We start from the raw sequence: 21,401 nt of genomic DNA on the forward strand, positions 1-21,401 counted from the left end.
GGAACACCCTGTATAGGATGCTAGTCCAACACAAGGCATAAGAGGGGGACACCCTGGATAGGGAGCCAGTACATTCAGGGCAGAGGGAGGGGACATCCTGGACTAGATGCCAATCCATCACAGGACACATACATTATGTGCAATTTAGAGACAGAAGTTAGCCTAACAACATGTTTTCACATTACAGAAGGAACCCACACCACCTTACAACTATGAAATACAAAGAATAGGCTATCTATGAGTTCATATACTGTAGTAAAATGTGAATACGCTTAATTTATCCATTCAGATGCTACTGATGTGCTTGACTACAGTTGATCGCTGATCTTGGTAGACTGGAGACTATACACAGCTTTCCATTTTCCTTGAATGAAATAACACATCATTAGGTGTCTGAAAAAGGCTGGAAAATGTACACGTATACCAGCTCCGTCTCCACATTGGTACCCCATGCTTAAAATTGTCTCACATTTGGTAACTGAAATGAAAATGAATCAGTAAAGCCCTCTAGTGTCTCAATTCTGTAAGGGGAGCACCTGTGAGATGTACTTTTTCTTCAGCACTAAATCATATATGTATTGAACATACAGGCTGCTGTAATAACATGAATTATTCCATTATTTTCAAAAAAGATTTCTCAGTAGCATAGTGAAGACAGGACAGACTAGTTCAGTTATATGCTTTAATATGGTTTATTAAATATTGCATAATACTGAAATCACAGCAACTTCTTATTTTAATTTAGTATTGTAACTGTAACAACACTGCAGATAGTAGCAAACACGTTAGCCCCTTTTCCAGGATGAGTATTACATCAATTACAAGATCATAACCCTCATAACATATTAGAGGCTTTATGTTATAATGTAATCCCCATACTGGTAATTATCATTCTCCTGTCACATACTTTAAAACAAAAGGAGTGACACCTTCTAATATGATGCAGGTACAAACTTAAAAATAATTAAGCAAAATGAACCGGCTGACAATTGAATAAATGATGAAAAGGCATTTTTATAATCCCACAATGAAAGATAATGCAGATTGCATGTAATCCCACAGTGAAAGCTGGTGCAGATCACATGTAATCTTACAATGAAAAATGATGCAGAATGCATGTAATCCCATACAAACATGATGCAGATTGCCTGTAATCCCAAAATGAAACATAATGCAGACTGCATGTAATCCCACAATGAAAGGTGATGTAGATTGCATGTAATCCCACAATGAAAAATGCAGCGTAAATATAATCTGTGAGAAATGATGAGCCTTTCATGTAATCCCAAAATAAATGATCATGAGATGATGATCATACATGTAATCCATAATGCAAAGCATTAAATAAAAATAAGACGTATGTGTAATCCCATGTGACAGCATGAAACTGTCTTATACATGAAAATTGCTCATTATCGCTAACATGGTCAGTGACCTCTCCTGCTGTGACTTGCTCTTGTGTCACGTACACACAAAATACATGCACACACAGGGTGGGGTGAAGAAAAAAAAAAATTCCAATGGCAATTTCCAATAGTGCGGAAAAGTTGTCACTGGACCTCGTTATTAAACGTGCAAAATATCATTGAAATAGGTTAATATTTTCAGGTTCCGCAACGTGATCGAAGTTTTCACCTGTCACATCAATGGGCAATATACACTAGCCATTATCTATACTCATCGGTGTTGTGTTTGTGCACTTTCACAACATGATAATCACTACAAAATACCAACGTTCAGGTAACGCAGATTTTTACTGGGTATCAGCCATACACATACATTACATCGCTCTGCGGCTCTACGTGCATTACGATTAATTACCTGTCACATCAATGTGCAGATCCACGCTACAAATCATCCATATCATAACGCAATGTAAAATTGTTCCTCAGTGCCACCAAAATGAAAAGTATCAAGCATGACAGTCAAAATGGTTAGATACACTATACTGCCAAAAATATTGGGACACCTGAATTCAATGATTTGGAGGGGTGTCCCAATATTTTTGGTAAGACCTAGATGGATAAAGCGGTATAGATAATGGATAGTGTATATTGCCAGTATGTCAGTGTAAGCATGCTCCTGAGCGCCACATTTCTGAATGAGTCGTTTCCCACTTACTCATTGTCACTGACCGATTGTTAGGTTCTTGTATTAAATTGGAACAATTTTACATTGCGTTATGATATGGATGATACGTAGCGTGGATCTGCACATTGATGTGACAGGTGAAAACTTCGATCGCGTTGCGGAACCTGAAAATATTAACCTATTTCAAAGATATTTTGCACGTGTGTGTGGGTAAACTCATGCAGCACCATGCATGAGTAAGTGTTCATATGCTTTTACATCCTAGTGAACAAGGAGGCTGCCAGCCAGTCATGTGACTCATGCCATCCTCTGATTGACTGGATAAAGGGAAAACCAGATGTTACACATTCCACACAGGCCAGCTCTCGGGGTCAGCAACTGACCCCTGTTTGTGTTTTAGGGTGGTACAAGCACCACAGGATGTAGTGAACATAACAGACATTCACTCTCTGGTAAACCAAAAAAAAGTAGTCCCATCAATGAGCTGTCAGAACAAAACAGTCCAAATCACATTTGAAGGTTGACCCAGATGAGGATATCTTAGGCTGCATATATGACCCAGTTCATAGGTGCTTGGGGGCAAATAGACAATTTCCCTTTGGCAAATAGCAGGTGGCAGGACTGAACAGATCAAGCCCCAAATCACTAATGACATGCCTTTAGTATGTATTAGAGGCAGGATCTTGGTGTTTTCATTCAGTTAAGCCATAAAGCTGCAGTGCAGCCCACTTGAGAAAACCTCAAATGCAGCCTGGTCACAGTCACTGGAAGCTAAAAATTATTAGATGATTTAAATTAATTTCATTAAAATTTTCAAATGTTATCAGGATATAATATGTCTATTTTCATCTATTATGTCCTACTTCCATTTTTTAGTTTTAACTGTGTCCATGTTTTAACTGTGTTCCCATGTTAAATAATAAGATACTCTAAGTACAAGCAAATCACCCCCCATGAAATTTACATACAGTAGCAGAGCCATTTAAACGAGTGTATATTACGAGGCACACAAACGATAGGAATACAAACTCAAAAGAGCCAAAGTTTAAGCAGGAGCATCACTTGCATTTGCAGTTTAATCCCCGGACTGCGAATGCATCTCACTGAGGATTCAACACAGAAACACAGCAAACTGCCTCTGGCCTGGTTCCTGAATGGAGAAGTTTGAAACAGGCAGAACTCGGGACATTTTAAGGCTTCTCATGCTTTCAGGTGAATCCTACAGAAATGCATGCCATGGTCTAATATGTGTTAAAAAGTAACAAAAACCAACCATCAACCCCAGGTTGAATTCAGTTCCTGGGAATCATTTAAATACCTATTAAAAGAAACACTAGAATAGTGCTCACTGTTTCCTTTCACTCTGAATGTAACACAAAGTGAGGTAATGAGATGTGAAGTCACAGAAGGGTGGCACCTTAATACAGTCTTTTTAAAAGTTGAGCTTGATAGGATCCTGAGACCCAAGAGGGAAGTTAGACGCTTTTATGCTTTCAACTGTAATTTCATAACATATCACTCAAAGTAATATGTAGAGCACATGGCTTCTTTCACCATAACAGCAAAATTTAAATTCTTACTATAAACAAAAATATGATGGGAAAAACAAAGTTTTAAACACCCCACCAGTAAATCTAGTAACACTGTCTGTCTCCATATGAATTATACTTCTGATATCATTTCTGTATAAACTTCTTATTAAAATATAATCATACATACTTTACTGAAAGTACTTTTTGTAAAAATATGTGTCTCTTTTCATTATACGGAGGAAACATTTCTAATATAATATGTACAGCTCTGCACACAAATAAAGTCAATCCCAGTTATAACATTTTCAACCAGGACAAATACTGTAAAATAAATAACAATTTTACTCAATAAATACAAATAAGGAGACAGTGTTGGATCATATTGTATTGATGATAATACTAAGACAACTGTAACTACAAACACAGTGATGACTGATGCTAAACGGCATTCATTGTTAACATATCATCACATTAAGAAACCATAGTGCTTATTCATTGTTTTTCAGGATATGTTATGAAATTACAGACCCTAAAACTGCAGCCTAAAACAATATTACAGTTACTGTCATATAAAATTAAACAGGCTAAAAAAATAAATAAAACACAGCAGAGGTTACCTTATTGCTAGCAAATTAATATGAATACATAAACTGAAGTCAGGAATGTGCAGTAACTGCACCAAGCTACAAGCTGACATCAGAGCAGGCAGATTCACACTTGTGTGCACACACGCACATACACGCTCACTCGGGTGTGGCCAGATTGCATATCCGGTCATACTGAAGGCATTTGTTACGTTATCAGGTCAATGGCATTCTAGCTTATTTTCACAAAGCACATGAGAAATGTTAACGTGCAAAATTACTCTGTTCAGCTTAGTGCTCAGTTAGCTGCCAAGCCAATGATATTGAAGCAAATATTTACAGAGGAGCCAATCAGGGGGTGCTGAGGTAAGCTGTATTGTGTTAAGGTGAGAGAAGTGACGTTAGTGCTTTACATGAGTCACCGTGGTGACTTCTAAAATGCTGGACTTATTCAAACCAAAGTGCCACACTGAGAGGTCCATCTTATATAAAACTCCTGGTGAAACACACTGCCATTTCTGGTGTGCTGACACCCCACACTGTGCATGTAACTCTTACTTTATAGTATTTATATAGTGTTTTCTATGAGTGTTAGGCTGATCTAGCAATTAAAATAACAATACCAGACTGTGAAGTATTTACAAGTTAAAACAAGACTTCAGCATTTCTCTTGTGGAACTGAAGTGCTTTTTTTGGAAAGTGTGATTTTGACTGTAGCTGGTAGGCAGCTAAAACATTCCCTTAGCGTTGTGAGAACGTCAAATCTGTCAGCTGGGTAGTGACAGAACCAGGACAGCTCTGTGGTGAATCTGTGGACCTCTCTTTCTCTTGCTCTCTGTTTCCCTCAGGTTTTCATGTGAACCACACTACAGCTCCTTCGACATGGAGCCCACTGATCACATCCCCAAAACTTGCTTTGACCTGGCCAAGAACCCACCTGCCAAAAAGTTCAGGCATAACAGAAAGTCATTGCTTTACAAACTCAACATACAGCCAAGTGACACTGTGGAACATGGTGTAGTCATTTACAGCATTTATAGGCTGGTAGGTTTAACGTAATTCCCCGGGAAAGTGCCAAACTGCTTTGTTCGCCTGGATGTGCCTGTAAACAAAGAGGTAAACAGTAGGTTGAGTACATGACCCAGAATCACGAATACACAGCACAGGAAGCTGTTGCGGTTAATCTGTTGTGGGTGGCCTGTGCCATATGTGAGTGCTGGGACGTACCGACAAACCAGCCATCGTCACACTTCTCCATAACGTGGACCAGGTCTCCCTCTCTCAGCTCCAGCTCATCTTCATTTTGTGGTACATAGCTGTAGAGGGCCTGGAAACTGTGGGGGGACAGAACTCTTTGTACTGTGCTCACTGCATGTATTCACGTACAAATACTCACACTCCCTGTAGTCATGAACTAACACTCACACTACATGTATTCATGAAAATATACATATACTTATAAACAAATACTGACACTCCACGTACTCATGAATTCATACACATACTCTACGTACTTGTGAGGATATACTCATACACGGTATGCCAACACTGCATGTAATCATTAATACATACTCACACTCTGAGTATACTCATGAGCATAAACTCTAGGACATACTCACATGCCATAGCCCATATGGCTGAGGTCAGGACTGTTATTCTGCCGCTGGGGTTGCTGGGAAATGATGAAAGATTGTTTACTGGTGTGGGCCACTGGTCTGTGCACAGAGTCAAAGGGGCGGGACAGGTTGCTGCAGTAACGCACAGACCTCTCCGCAATGTCCATGATCTCGTTGCAGACTGCCTCCTAGTGGCAAACCCATAAGACAGGTGCCAACAGCCCCTCCCCAGCCCCGCCCAACCCATCAGGATAGCCAGTCAGATGGCAGAGGTGGGTTAGCAGACAGGGTGAGGGTCAGAGGCAGTCAGAGTCCATTCCAGTGAGTAGGAAGGTGGAAAGGAATCCGTTAAAGGCAGGAAAACCAGGAAAGATGGAAGGAGGTGGGATCCGGAGGAAAGCATGGAAAAGCAAGACACAACCATAAGTGTGCCTGTGTACACTTTAATATCACACTGGTGAAGAAAGAACAGACTTAATTAACTGATGTTTTCACAGCTGTTAATGTTTAAGGGTTAAATTCAGACAGCACTACTGAGTCAGTGCGATATGTGTCTTTAAGAAACCTTAAGTAGACAAGATGAGTATGCTGTTCAATCACCGGGAGACCAGGAGACAGAACCATTTACGTCATCAGGTCAAAACAAGATATGCTACATTCAGCTGGTTTCTAAACTGGTTATTTAATTGTAAAGCATCTCTTTCATTGCCTAGCTGTCCTGGTTCTGTCACTACCCAATTCCATTTCTTGGGTTGCCTGGCACAGGACATGCATGATATTACTTCTCTAAAACACTAAACTTCTTACACGGTGTGATGTTTTTATCCTGCTAGAGAGATCACAATTCAAAAAACAAATGCCGCTCCTTACCGCAAACGAGTTGGCATTTATAACATTTTCCTGGCTGTCAACTGGCAGCACTGGGCTTCTGGACAATCTGCCTTGGTAATCAGCTTCACTTTTCACCAGCTGGGGACAAGAGAACAGCTTTACTTCAAACAGCACAGGGACGATTTGGGATGTCGAGCAGTGAATGTGATGGATAAAATATTGGAAACACTGCCAGGAACTCAGATACTGGAATTTCGGCCCCCATGTAGACAGGGCATGGAGATAACCTGGAATAAGCAATACCATGGGCTTGCACAGACGCCTGGCTAGATCACCAGGCCTCTTTGGATTGGAAAACAACTGTATGTGTGGATTCACAAACATGTAAAACCATACATATGAGTATAAAACCTGTGACCATATACCCAGGTATTTCCAAATTTTACTCCATACACCACTACTATTTGCTGATGAAGTGTGGAAAGATGTTAGTAGAAGACAGTATTAGGTAAAATAACTGAGAAAATGTGAGTGATATTTCTAAGTCATAACAGTGGTGCCATGAGTTCTTACAGAAGTTCTTCCTCTCTTCCTTTCTTATGTTCTTATTATGGAATAGTCTTCCTTTTAGTGTAGTGGAAGCTAAAACCTTGGGTTCCTTTAAATCTGAGCAGGAAAAGATTTTAACATCTCTGAGCTATTAGCTGAATTCTCCTCAAACAAGCTTGATGGATCAAATGGCCTCTCGTTTGTAAATTTCATATGTTCTACGTTCTTTAGTGTCAAAATTAACAATAACAGTATCAGACATGATTAAATTGGTGAAAACTAGACCAAAACAGCCAAAGCAGTGTGCCATACAGATGGCCATTCAAGACCTTGCACAAAAACACAATAGATAATCGCTCAAAAGCAAGTAAAAGAACACAGAAGATAACCCATTAAAACCTGATAAAGTTAAGCTCATGTTTTAGTGAGATGTTTTCCTGGATCATCCCAAACAGCACTGCACACCATGCAGGTGGTCCTTCTCCACACATACAGGAAGAATTCAGTTAAAGCTATGCATGCTGTTGTTTCACTCAGGCCACACTGCACTGTACACCATGCAGACGGTACCTCTGGACTATTCTGCCAGTCACCCAGAAGGTTCCCTTTGTCTAGCCATGCCCCCTCCCCCCGCTGAAGACACGCCTCTTGGTTCCCCCTATTCAGCCGGCTCTCCAGCCCCGTCTCTCCTCGGTAAAGCCCCCCCCCTTCTCCTTGAAGCTCCGCCTCCAGGGTCCTTAGGGGGCTGCTCCCGCTCAGCCAGCTCTCCAGACCCGCACCCCCACAGGGGCTAAGGCTGCGTGAGAGGCGGGGAGAAGGTGGGCAGAGCAGGAAGTCCTCCCCCTGGGGTGGGGTGAAGGTGAGGAAGGGCGTGGCAGAGCCGGGGCGGGGTGGGGGGGGTGGAGGAGGGAGTGGTGAAGCAGATGGGGAGGCGGAAGGTGAGGCACAGTAGGGACTGCCCCCGACAGGTGGAACGGGGCTGGCAGACAGGGAGGGGGGCAAGTACTCGCCCCAGCGGTATGACACACTGGGAGGGGGGGGCAGGGGGGGCGTGCCAGCTGCAGGAGGGCTGCAGCCCACTCCCATCGTCAAGGCGATCCACTCAGAGGAGACAGCGTGCACCTCAGGAGAGACTGACCGGCGGTCGGAGCGTGGGAGGGGGAGAGGGGCAGTAGCCAAATGATTACGGGGGGGCTTTGAGATAGTAGAATTGACAGACAGATGAAGAAACAAGATACATGGGAGAAAAGAAGAGGGATGTCAACATGAGTGGAAATGTACAGGATATCTGCGACGATTGGCTATAAACAGAGACACTCATCCTCCGTCAGGATAGGCTTGCCATAACCAGACGTCTGATTGGCTGAAGCAGCCACACCCCATCCCTGCCTTACCTGTGGAGAGGCGTTGCTGCTGCGACAAGGTGACTGACTCAGGGGGGGGTCTGGGTAATCCACGCCATTTTTAACACGGGGGCGCTTGTGCACCTCCACATAGGTCACAGGGAAGATTCCCTGCCGGTTGGTGCCGGAGATCTTGCCCTCATACCAGTTCTCGTCCACTCTGCGGATGAGGGTGATTCGCTCCCCCTGTAGAAGGAACATCGAAGGGGGGGGGGGGGGTTGACAGAGATGCCCGTTGGTTCTGTGAGTACAGTGGGCCTTGCAAAACCAGCCCACCACTGGCCTGTGGTCCCCACTGTCGTTTGAAGGTGCAGTCGTCATTTGGAGAGGTGCGGCTGAGTGAACATATTTTATTCTTCAGGTACTGGGTGTGATTTTTCAGTTGACCACTGACCTTTCTGAAGGACATCTCGACAGCCGTGTCCCCAGTGAAGGTGAACCTGGCCATGGCTTCTCCATACTCCAGTACCTGGACCGGAGTCTGTTTTTTGGGTTGGGCCTTCTCTGTTGGAGGGAGGAGCTGAAAAGAACCAGCATGAACCAAACACATTAAATATGGGAGCTAAAGCAGGTCGCCAGCTACCTATGTCTGCTGAAAACAAAGTCAGTAATCTTGCATGCTAAGGAGAAGTGGTACCGTTTAAACTTGGCTGCTCAATTTACCCCATTCAGGAATGGTGAGCAACAAGATCATAAAAACATCTTACCTCCACGTAACTGCGGGGGAAAATACCCACGCGGCCATGATGCTCGCCTTCAACCCAGTTCTGATCGATCTGACGACAGATGTACACGATGTCTCCCTTGTGGAAGGGGAGCTCTCTGAGGGACAAGAGCAGAAGGGCCACTGCACCATCACACCAGCATCACTAAGTACTGTGATCTCACATAATAAAAACCAATCTTCACTTGAATTATGTTTACTTTGCATAATAGTGTCTACCAAACTACCCCTGAGCTGTATACTTTTGTTTTCCTTTATAATATAGGTTTGATATTGCATGAGCTTTCTCCAAGCTGTAATGTAAAAACTCACTTCAGTGTTTCTGCTCTGAAGTCAAACTTCGCAAGAGCTGGAGTTCTCTGCAGGAAAAATAAAAATGTCAGAGCAGGACACAGTTCCACACATCATTTCTCATAAAGATGGCAAAACAGACAACCATTCATCTGCTGTTGTTAAAAACATCATCTTTACCCATAATTCATAGCAGTCACCCATAGTATCTGTCCAATGCCATACTTTATACTTTTGTAACTTCAGTAACCATGATACTGTAATTGTGGTATACCTTAATTTTTGCAGACAAAAGCTAAGAAAATGAGAACATATTTCTACTAAAGAATGCCAAAAGTGATGACTTTGTTTACACTGGCATTTTTCTTCACTGGGACTGTGTTTAGTCAAGCTCCTTGAACACACATTTTGATGTCAGACACTTATAATTACTGTAGTAACATGCACCAGATAACAGCATTTATGTAAATGCACTGACATTGTATCTTTGTCTTAGCATGTTGTTTTTTCACCCGCAGGCAGCTCTGGACACACGCCAGCCAGCTGCCGGACTGGGTGCGGTCACCAGGAAAACCAGCCCGCTTGACTAACAATGACATCTTATCTTAACAGGACTGGCTTCAGTTTCGATATCTGTGCCACATTTCCAGGTCTGTAATGACTACATCACAAGCAGAAATTTCAAGAAGGCACAGATTCCTTCTGTTTAAAAGAAAAATGTTGTATTGTCAAACAATGAAATGCCAGAGGGGAAGGCAGCCCGGGCAGAGGTGTGCACAGTCATGAGGGGAGGCCTGTGGTCTCTGGGTGGGCGAGGGAGCCAGAAGCGGGCCAAAAACGAAATTCCTGTCATTCGTTAACAGCACATTGTTTGTAACACTCAAGCAAACGAAACGGACAATATTTTGAACGCAGTAGCTGACATGGTACAGACCATGGCCCCAGACTTCCTCTTCTCTGTGTCGGTGATGTTAAGCAAGTCCCCAAAGCGCTCGTTTGTGATGAACTGATGGTGTGAGAGCACCAGCCCCGTATGACGGCGGGATGCTGCATCTGCCTCTTCCTGCTCTCGCTTCAGACGCCGCTGCTCCTCCAGAATTTTCTAGCAGGGAGAGAGACCTTAAAAACTTCTCACAAGGGGATTCATCACTGTTTACACCAGGGAAACCATCAATTCATTTTCCATACCCACTTATCCTATGCTGGGTCTAGGGGGTCTGGAGCCTTTCCCAGAAGCTACGGGCACAAGGCAGGGGATTACCCAGGGTGGGGAACCAATGCATCACAGGGCACTCTCTCTCTCTCTCTCTCTCTCTCACTCACTCACTCACTCACAGGTTTGTAATTAGACTCTCCATTCATTTTTATGGAGAAAACTCTAATGATAACATGACAATCTTAACCACTACCCAGCCCTAACCATAACCATAAGGAGACAGAGGTAAGGAGCATGAATTGATGACAGCGTGTTGCTGCACCCACCACATGACAAACCACCTCAGGGAGGAGAACCTGAGTGCAGCCATGCAGCAGATGATATCTCAGCACTACACTAGTCTGGATGGAACAGTGTGAGTTTTTTCCAGTGGCTGGAGTGCCAATCCTGCCACCAACCCCCAAGTTTCTCCCTGTAAGTTGGAGGACCTGCTTGCAGGGCTGGATGTAGATTTACGTCATACCCAGAATGAAGCGACTGCAGGTTAAGGGCCTTGCTCAAGGCCTCAACAGAGCTGGATCACTCCTGGCATTCACAGGATTCAAACCAGCAACCTTCTAATTGCTGGCACAGATCCCTAGCCTCAGAGCCACCACTCCATCCACAACCATAACCATAACTAACCAATGAAAATGAGACTTATGGCATTTTTACATTTTTGATTGGATTCACAGATTTTTGTAGATACCTCAAAAATGGTCCCCACAACTTAAAAAAAAACAGGTTTTGGTCCCCAGAATGTAATATAAACCTAATCCCACACCCATACGCCTAAAGGAAATTTGACAACTCCAGTTCACCTCAGCATGCTTTTGGACTGTGGAGATAAACCTTAGGATTCAGAGGAAATCCCATGAAGACGTGGGAAGAACACACAAACTCCACACACGTGGAACTCACAGAACACACATAGACTCAAACCCTGGTCCCAAAGCTATAAAGCAACAGTACTAACTAATGTGCCACCATGATGCCCCTGCAGGAAACCAGGGACTGGGACCTTGCAAACATCTCACACTGGGTCACATACTTATCTTAAGTTAATAAGGTTTCCCAAATATCTTGCACTGAGACCAGATCAGAAATTAGTTTATTTTTATTTATTAAAAAATCATTTTAATGAACTTGTAACATCGCTATCTGAAATTGTTTGAAAGGTACCCTTCTGCTAAATCAAATCAATTTGGTGAAAAATTTGAGAGTGAAACAAAATATTACTTCTTTGTCACTGTAGCGTCTTCGAACAAGATCCTCAGAGGTGTCCAGGGCCTCCCCAGGGGTGAAATGTCGTGGAGAATCAGAATCTACTTGAGAAACAGTCAGAATTGAGATTCAGTCAATCATAAAAAATGTGCATTCAGGTCTTCCAGAGTACAGGGTTATTTCATGTTCATGTTCAGAAATGCAGACACCAGCAAATCTGCTAACAGATGCAGAAGGTTTGGGACATAGGAATGTCATTGCATAGAGGCTGTGAATGTAGAGAAGGAGACTGATATGCTTATAGGGAGGTGGAGTGAAGAAATGGAAAGATGGAGAAAAGTTGTATTATGGCGGGGTTATTAACAATGTGTATGAGGGTGGGATTATGAGAATGCATATGATGATGGGATTATGAGAATGCATATGAGGGCAGGGTAATGAGAAGCTGATTGTAATGAGATGAGCGTGTAGACAGACACACATGACACACTTGAGTACAGAGAAACACACAAATCTATGCATGTACAAGCAAAAGTTCTTTTGTATGTAAAGGGAACACACAGAGATTACTACACACCATGAGATATGTATGATTTAACTTTATAGCTACAGTATATATTTATATACATATATTCAAAGACACAGAAAAAGAAAACTATTGAGAATGGATGACATGTCACACACACACAAAAAACAAGAAACATTACATGTGTGAATTATCCACATTTCAGAATGTCATAGGGTGTTGACCATATCGCTGGACAGGCTTGATCGAGCATGCTACAGTCATTCTGTCCTGTTTTCTCATTTTTACTACATTTAATGGCTTTCAGATGTGCAATCCAGCAGCCAGTGATGTAACAGGACTCTTGCTCATCCAAGGCATGAATGCTTATGGGGTGGTAAAGGCACAGCCACCTCTGTTTGAAGGAGGCAAGTAACATCAGAAGGTCTTCAAATTGCCGCCTAGTGCTCAGCATATCCTAGTGACCCGTCCAAGTACATTTTCAAAGAGTGATACTAATTCAAAAAGAATCATGACTAAATACAAAGAAGAACAACAGAAAATGCTCTGAATACAAAATTATATATTTTATAATAACCACTTATGGTTAGTGTAAATAATTTCTTTAGGATAGCCACTGTGTGTAATAATTATAGACAGACCTGCATAATACCTTAGTGTTGCAACAAAAATTACACATTTGAATAATAATGTGAATAGTATTTCCACAAAACAATTTGTAATGCAGCATAGAAACAGCAACAAGGAGTGAAAAAAATTGGCAGAGGGAAGGAAGAAGGAGAGCAAACCAACAACTGAAAGAGTCAGAGAGTAAGAGTCAGAGAAGCAGAGTCAGGGAGTCAGAGTGCCGGTCATGTGCAAGAATAATCTGACACAGCAGAATGAAGGAGCGTTTGACATGGAAACATCCAAAAACTCCAGTGATGTTACTTAGTACTTTGAAATATGTGTGTAATAGTAATGCTTAACAATTTAGCACTTCCCATTAAACACTGTTATTGGTTTTACATTGACTTTCAGAATATTCTATGGAATAACCAAAATTTCTGATATCAAAGCCTATGATGCATGAACTGCTGTAGGGCTGTCTGCTGAAAGTTACTGGTAACAGACCTTCGGGTAATGTAGTGAGGGGGGCGGGGGTGGGCACAAAGATACAAGGCATCAGAGCGGGAGCAACGCAAATCAGCATCAGGACACTGACAGCACTCTGTCCTGACTGACTCTCTCCATAAAGGCCAATTAATGTAGCAAGAGTTAGAAGGGGAAACAGATACGACATAAAGGCCAGCCCAGAATAAACCACTTCAAACAGGACTGGATGATGCCTTTAACAGAATTTTTGATCTCCAAACATGCATGTCTATGTGTTAAGGAGTGTTAAATTGCTGTTGTTACAAAAACCAAAATAATTCTATTGACTTCAAATAAGATTTTCTGCATTAAAACAATATTGGCAATATACAAGCTGAGTGACTGAGAGCACCATGTCACTGTCACAGAGCCGTCAGGGTCATGTAATGAGGCTGGACATGGTGACAGGAGTGGGAAGCCTGATCTCTATGCTGGCCCTCACCATGCCTGGCTGCACCTCTTCATTCATCATTGAGCTGCTGGTTGACAGGTGTCCAGAGGACCAGGTCCGGACAAAGCAAGCTAACAAACAGACTGACTCAGCTGATTTGTCACCTGTGTTTCTATAAAACTACGTCCAGCGATGGTGACAAGTGACCCATCACACAGACTGAAATGAGGACCCCGGACTCACTCGGGGCAGACGAACAGGGAGAGGATACGGGGAGGCATGAATGGCCAGAGAGATGATGAGAGAATGTGGCACAATGATGAAAATAGCCACCTCTGGGGGGCGCTGCCCTCAGCTTCAGTGAGTTTCTGTTGGAGTCCAAGTTCTCCTGACTCAGCTCAACATGGCTGCCATTAAGAAGGCTGTCGCAGTTGCCCGCTGGTGTTGGGGAGGTGCCCTCAACATTACTCAGCCTCTCCAATACCTCCAGGGAGGACATTCGCAGTGGAATGACGGGCCTGACACCAGGCATGGAAACTTCTAGGAGGTCCAGGTTTAAGGAGCCAGCCGTGGCCTTGGTGCCCAAGAAGACAGTGGTCTTTTTCGCTTGGGATCCAGGTGGCACCCTCCGGAGGCGGAAAGGGGCAGGGCTCATAAAGTGCAGGTTGCCCGGATAGGCAGCCCTTGGCTCCTGTGGGCCTGGCAGGTCTGGCCCTGTGGCCACCTGCTGCTTCTCATGCCGCCTGATGGTGGTGAAGCGGGTATAGGAGGCGGGACACGTCCCCTTGCACTTATTGGACTTTATTGTGGGAGGGAACCGTGGCAAGCCATTGGGTGTAGCCTCTGAGCTGGTGCCTGAATCACTCTTATGTGCACAGCAGAGGTCCACTTTGGTCTTTTCTTCAGAACTGTGGTCCACTTCAGTCTTGTGTCCAGAGCAGCAGTCCACTTCAGCCTTTTCTCTGGAACTGTGGTTCACTTCAGCCTTTAGCCTGGAGCAGTGGTCCATGGTGGTCTCTTGTTCAAAGAAGTGATGCTCCTCAACTTTGTGTCCAGAGTAGTGGTTAATTTTGATCTGTTGTCCAGAACTGTGGTGCACTTCAGTCTGTTGCCCAGAACAGTGGACCACTTTGGTATGGTCTCCAGAGAAGTTCTTGAAAGACATCTCAGCCTCTCCGGCGTCTCTCATCTTTGAGGATGCTGTCAGCTCTGGCTGAAGCAGCCAGTCCTTCTTGTGGTAGTCGCTGGTAAGCAGAGACTCTGCAGAGGTTGCAGATGCAATTTGGCAGGGGGTGTGGCCAGAGTCAGCTGCCAGGGTGGGCAGTGAGCAGGAGCGCTGGATGATCTGCTCAAATTCAGTCACCCTCGAGGATACAGCCTGCCGTGGGACACCCTTTGGCCTCTCCCCTTCAGATTGGTGGTCCCCTCGGGCACCACCCTCCCCCTCAAAGAGTGAGGCCAGACTACGCACACTACCCAAGGGGCTGCAACCCTCAGACCCAGGGCGGCGGATAACATGCATGTTCCGGTACAACAATGCAAACTCAGCCGTGCCCTTCTGACCAGGTGGGCGATCGGCAGGGCTCCTGGGACTGCTTGCCCGTCGCTCCATGCTGGTGTCCTGCAGGTCCTCACAGCTGTGGGCCTTGGGGTGCGCAGTGAGCAGGGCCTTCTTCTCCACCTGCTCATTGGGTGGGGGCAACAGCTTGGGCTTGAACTTGGAGGGCAGAATTTGTGGGATGCAAGCTTTGGCGGCAGACAGGGGCCTGTTACATTTAGAGTGTGAAGCTACGGTGCTATTGGGACGAGTGGAGTGGCTAGTTACAGAGGAGGAGGAGGAAGGTGAAATTATGTAGCCATTCCCACCTTTATAATCCACTGGCAGGCATGCAGGACAACAGAATAAACAGAATGTTAGTGCGGAGAACCGGGGTGGGGGGAGTGGGCAGACACACAGCGACACGCACCCCCTGCACAAGATGGCAGAGAGTATTCTCTATGAACACAATTCAGTGACACTCCAGTGAGGTCTGCTACAGTGACAGAGCTGCATGTTTACTTTTGGAAGACTGAAAATACAGACAGTACAATCCGAGAATAAAAGAAAGCGTTCTCCTCAGACCAAATGCAATGAGCCAATGTATTCAGCACAAAAACATACAATGAAATACTGAAATAAAAGTTGCCAGAATGACAAAAAATAAAATGAAAATCACCCAGGCACATAAATGGATTGCATGCCTTAGAACAGTCAGTTCAAGGCCTGTACCAGTTTCATCAAAGACATCTTACAAGTGCACAGGCATTCATTGAAACTCAAGTTGTTTTCCAGTTACTAAAGGAACAATTGCATCAGGTGATAACTGATTAATGTAGAGCAACTAAAAACACTCACTTGATACACTGTGATTTAACTGCATTTCTGAGACCCCACAATCTACATATAGAAGACTAAATTTCAGAATTCCATATATTTCTTCAAGAAAATGACACGTTTTGTGTGTCTGTGCTTCTCTGATCCATATCACGAGGGGGTTACAGTGGGAACCAGCCTCCATATGACGTACAGCATATACAGGCATATACGTACAGCAACAATGCTAAACAAGCTAGCAGTTTGCTGCTACCACCGCCTGTTACTCTTCATTTTGAACATGTTAAACTTGGCACATTAATTTTATCCCAGAAGGAGGCAGCAGAGAGCTGCTTAAAAAGCAGAGCACTTCCAAAACTTACTGAATTACTTCAAATAAGGATGTATAAGGAAATGAGCAATTCATTGGTTAAGCCTTCAGGGACAAAAAGCTGGCTCTAGTTCTAATATTCTAAAGAAAAAAATCAAGTATGTTTACAGGATAGAGTATAACAGCTACTTATCTGAAAGAATTTACCATTAAAGAATAGAATGCAGCAAAAGTTGATGCAAAAGATAACTAAAGGGAAAGTAATTATAAGTAAAAAATAACCATATGTGCAGTGCTTTCAGATGTTAGATCCTGTCTTAGCCTGAGCATGTGACACAGTAATGGCCAAGCCAAAAGCACACAGCTCCTTATGGGTATGTGTGCAAGCATTCCACCCTCCAACCTCTGACCTCTGACCCACTCACACAAGTGACTTCCTCATGTCAGCTCAGTCCTAGATGCACTTCTTGTTTACCACCCCTCATTTCTTCATTTCCTTTCTGTGCCTGTCTCCCTGCTAGATGATCATTGCCCTAAGCCAGTATAAATACATCTCTAGGTGTCTTCCCCGAAAAGTTGGGCCATCTCACCTGGAAACCATTTTTTTTTTACTTCCTGACTTTTTTGTGTATTGTTTCCAACTCCACAACAGGAACTGTGACCTTTATATTAAATATGCATGGGAGACACAAAAAGCTTGTAGTGTTAAACTTCATACATAATTTCACACGAAACAACACCACCACACCAAAACAATGGAGGATGAACAAGTCATTTTGTTAGATATAAGTTAGTTACTAGGGGATTGATTGTGTATTCCAAAAATATGAGATGTATTTATATTTTATTTATAAAGCACATGACATGTTTATAATGATACATTATTATAACATTATTAAAACTGGCCAGCAAATCAATCTTTAGTTTTCCACATAATAAAAAATGATGTAACGTTATTTCACTAATAAGTGCTGGAAAATCTCACTGCCCGCACCAGCCATATTGGACAAAAATATGTGGGTTATGGACTGAATTTTCTGATGTGGAAATATGGAGATACAACCAAAATTGATTCATAAATTTAATGTAATTGGGATACAAAAATAACTCGATCTGCTAATTTTTTGCTCCACTCTTTTCCATTATCTTTTTCACCGCACTTCCACACAACATCCAAGCTAGCGCTGGTGTTTGTGGTGAACCAATCAGCAAAGTTCGTCATTATAAGCCCCACCCAGTTCTTTGAGAAGTACCCCAATGAAGGAACAAAAACAGGTTCAGGAACTACATATTAGGAACTACAGTCGGGCAGAATTCTCACAGAGGTAAATTGACAGAAGTTCCTGGTTCCTGAAAAAGGTTCAGGTTCCTGAAAAACATTCCTGCAGTGGGAAAGTACCTTTTGGATTCTGAGCTCAACACTTAACACTTATCAATGGACATCAAGCTGGACCCAAAGAACTGAAAAGCCAGGATATAGGTTTGATCCATGTTGCTCCCAAAACACTCGACTCCTTATCCTCCACCACTGATCTCTCTGATCCAAGTTGCTACCAAAACACCCAACTCCTCATCCTCCACCACTGATCTCTTTGATCCATGCTGCTCCCAAAATGCAACTTCTCATCCTCCATCCACTGACCTCTATGTCCAAATAGGACCAATCAAACTGTAAGTGTCTTAGTATGAATATTACACTCAGCATTGTTTAGCAGTTCATCTGTCTTTAGCAGATCTGTTTTTTCACTGACTGGAAAAATTACACAAAAGATTGTTTAGCTTATGCACTGAATTGGCAGGTGAGAAAATATCAAAACTGCGTAACTGGGAATACAGACAAATGATTCAGATGGAAGCAAGAACAGAAGAAAGAGAAGTGATGACAGCAGGATGGTGTGCAGAGCACCACCTTGGGGGCTGGTGGTGACTCTTACCTTTAGATGAGGAGGAGCTGGGGCTGCGCTTGTTCAGGGCATGTAGGCCCTGCAGGGGAATATCCCCACCCTCCAGGACACTCTTGTAAACGTGGCGGTCTCCGGGCTCAGCAGCAGCCGTGGTGCCCATGCCTGACTCATTTTGGGAGAGTCTATATGGTGAACTGGTGGGAGGAGATAGGAGCTGTCAGGAGTCAGGCAAAAATGACACAGACTGCGCTTTCTGACAGGTGCTGATCACCGGCACCTCAAGGCAAGCAGCCAATCAGGGGCAGAGTAACATCTGTCTGCCCTACAGCAGGTGTGATATGTGACAGGATGGCTTGGCCTGAGTGAGGTGCTTCACCTGTCCCACTCCTGCTGTGAGGCCATGGGTGATGGCATCAGGCAGGACAGGATCAGGACAGTGTGCCCTGCAAGTGGGTGCAGCGTTGCCAGGGACACGTCACAAAGAAAAGTGGACTCCTGGGCCGCAAACATGTGATAACACTAATAATGCTAATGATGCCAACAATGCTAAGGGGCTTTTAGTGCCGGGGACTGAGGCGCCATACCGCTAACAGGAAATAACACCTATCACCGAGGGCTCGAGATGGGGAGAGTCCATCTCACAGGGGGTCACACAGGGAATGTGATACAAGGAGTATGACAGTGCATGCTATGATAACCCTAAGCTGCACATTAGCAGGGTAAATATAACATGGGACATTCCTACACACCATTCAGCACGTCATGACCCTGTCACCTCAGTGTCCAGTTAACACAAATACTGAGAGTGAACACTGTGCGTCTCCACATGCACCAGCTTAGCACCAGTTAACTGAACACCTGCCCCCGCCCACTCCAACAGCCGTTAAAAAGCAGGAAACCTTGGCAGGCAGCCAGTCCCTCCCTCCAGCTAATAAAACACATTAAAGAGCCAGGAGCATAGAAACTGCATTCAGAAATATACACAGAAAAACAGAGTTTACCATTTGGGTATTCAGGGATATCACTAGAATCTCAGTATAACTAGCCACTGTTCTTACAGGTGAGTGTGAAATTGGACACGTTAAACCTTTAAATGTACCAAACCTGAATTTATTCAGTATTTTTCATATCTCTATCCATAGCACAAGAAGAATATTTACACCTCACTACAAAAGAGTGAAACAGCATAGAAATCCAAGTTAAGAAACTAAATAAACACAGAATGAAGTGTCGGAAAGTGGCACAGCTTATTTTTCACTTTATACTGAGTTTTTATGGTCTCACTAAAGGAGGGACGGTGGGTAAAACTGAACCGTAGCTTTAAGAATAATGACAGGATACTATAAGAAAAAGGAGGCCATGAAGAGGCCAAAGCCCACATACTCAAGGTACTTAGATCCTCCACCAGCGTAATGCTGACACAGACACACGTTGGCGTACCTATCTAAATGGAGACCTTCCATTCATTTCTATGGGAAAACACCCAATCCCAGTCACAACAACCTTAACCCCTACCTAGCCCTAACCTTAACCCTAAGTAACCAAGCAAAATACAAGACTTTTACCATTTCTACTTTCACTGATTTTTATAAAAGTGAGGTTGTCCAAATGTCGACCTGAAAAATGTCCCCAAAAGTAAGTTTTAGGTTTTACCACACTTAGGGGACATTTTGGTCTCCAAATGTGATCTATGCAAACCCCTCCCCACGCACACATAGTGTCCTCCCTACACACATACACACACAATGCACTCCCTCAAGCATTCCTCACATTCTTTTCAGAAACATAAACAAAGCGTTTGCTCAAGGCCATTACTCAGCCCCCTGGCACCCTCTTCTTCCCCAGCCATGCGACACATTACAGGTCCCATCCAGAATGTGTATGGCATTATGTGGAGGTGCGCTAGCTACCAGATTGCCCACTTTATCCTGGGGTGTTTGTTTGAAAAGCTAGCGCACGCAGAGTTAGGCTAACGGGACTGCAGGCAGGAAGCTGGGGTCCCCAACGGGGGAATCTCATCAGGGTCTTTCGCTATAAACTAAAACCCAGCATCAGTATAAGGGAAGATTCTGACACAGAGAATGAGACAGGGCAGGAAAACAGGAAGAAAGACAACCCAGACAGAAAGAAAAGAACAGCAGACTTACTATTGATGGAGGTCGGAGGGTGTTTCCAGGGGGCTGAAGGAGGGGGCACTCTGCAACAAGCCAAACAAAGAAGTCATTGATAAATCCGCAGGGGTACTGTCTCTAGCAGAAAGAGCCCGCGGACCATCTGTTGGGAAGGATCCTCCAGTCTTCTGAAGCGTAGGATTGTCTGTTCTTATACAGCAGCCACTGCATGGAGGAATAACGGTGTGTTTTGGCCCACACGTAACTTGAGGAAAAGCAAGCACGACAAGGAGGGGGAGTGTTTGTCGGTCAGGGGTGCCTGGAGGGGGAGGAGTCTCCTTGCCTCTGAGCCAATGGATGATGACGACCTATGGGGACCCATTCTTTTGTCTGGGAGTGAGTCACACTCCTGACCACAAAGGAAAGCACACAGGCGGCCAGCTGGTGAACCCCACACACACACACACACACACACACACACACGTGTACGAAAAGACACTCAGCCACATGCTCCCGGCTGCCTCCCGTAAAGCACGTATGACACTAACTTGTGTTAATGCCTGCTGGGAAAAAGTCCACATTTCAGGGAGTTTTTTAATGAAGCCCATCGT

At 44.0% G+C, this 21,401-nt stretch overlaps 1 protein-coding gene across 11 annotated transcripts in view; it reads right to left on the bottom strand.

The window, feature by feature from the left end:
* Window positions 1–673: 673 nt before the first annotated feature.
* LOC111860129 (sorbin and SH3 domain-containing protein 1) overlaps window positions 674–21,401 on the bottom strand; it is a 127,933-nt gene continuing 107,205 nt past the window's right edge. For 7 of the 11 annotated variants that reach the window (XM_023843506.2, XM_023843507.2, XM_072709845.1 and 4 more), the window contains 13 exons: window positions 20,827–20,876; window positions 18,710–18,873; window positions 12,056–12,144; window positions 10,556–10,723; window positions 9,643–9,689; window positions 9,314–9,428; window positions 9,001–9,126; window positions 8,598–8,792; window positions 7,774–8,397; window positions 6,694–6,792; window positions 5,827–6,011; window positions 5,435–5,541; window positions 674–5,309 (listed from right to left, as the gene is read on the bottom strand). In XM_023843506.2, the coding sequence (XP_023699274.2) occupies window positions 5,242–5,309; window positions 5,435–5,541; window positions 5,827–6,011; window positions 6,694–6,792; window positions 7,774–8,397; window positions 8,598–8,792; window positions 9,001–9,126; window positions 9,314–9,428; window positions 9,643–9,689; window positions 10,556–10,723; window positions 12,056–12,144; window positions 18,710–18,873; window positions 20,827–20,876 (2,037 nt within the window). In that variant the 3' untranslated portion in view covers window positions 674–5,241. Of the gene's footprint in view, window positions 5,310–5,434; window positions 5,542–5,826; window positions 6,012–6,693; window positions 6,793–7,773; window positions 8,398–8,597; window positions 8,793–9,000; window positions 9,127–9,313; window positions 9,429–9,642; window positions 9,690–10,555; window positions 10,724–12,055; window positions 12,145–14,424; window positions 15,970–18,709; window positions 18,874–20,826; window positions 20,877–21,401 lie in introns of all 11 variants that reach the window. The other 4 variants (XM_023843499.2, XM_072709848.1, XM_023843500.2 and 1 more) reach the window with 4 other exon arrangements.

The sequence above is a fragment of the Paramormyrops kingsleyae genome, chromosome 3, assembly GCF_048594095.1.
Source record: "Paramormyrops kingsleyae isolate MSU_618 chromosome 3, PKINGS_0.4, whole genome shotgun sequence".
NCBI classification, from domain to species: domain Eukaryota; kingdom Metazoa; phylum Chordata; class Actinopteri; order Osteoglossiformes; family Mormyridae; genus Paramormyrops; species Paramormyrops kingsleyae.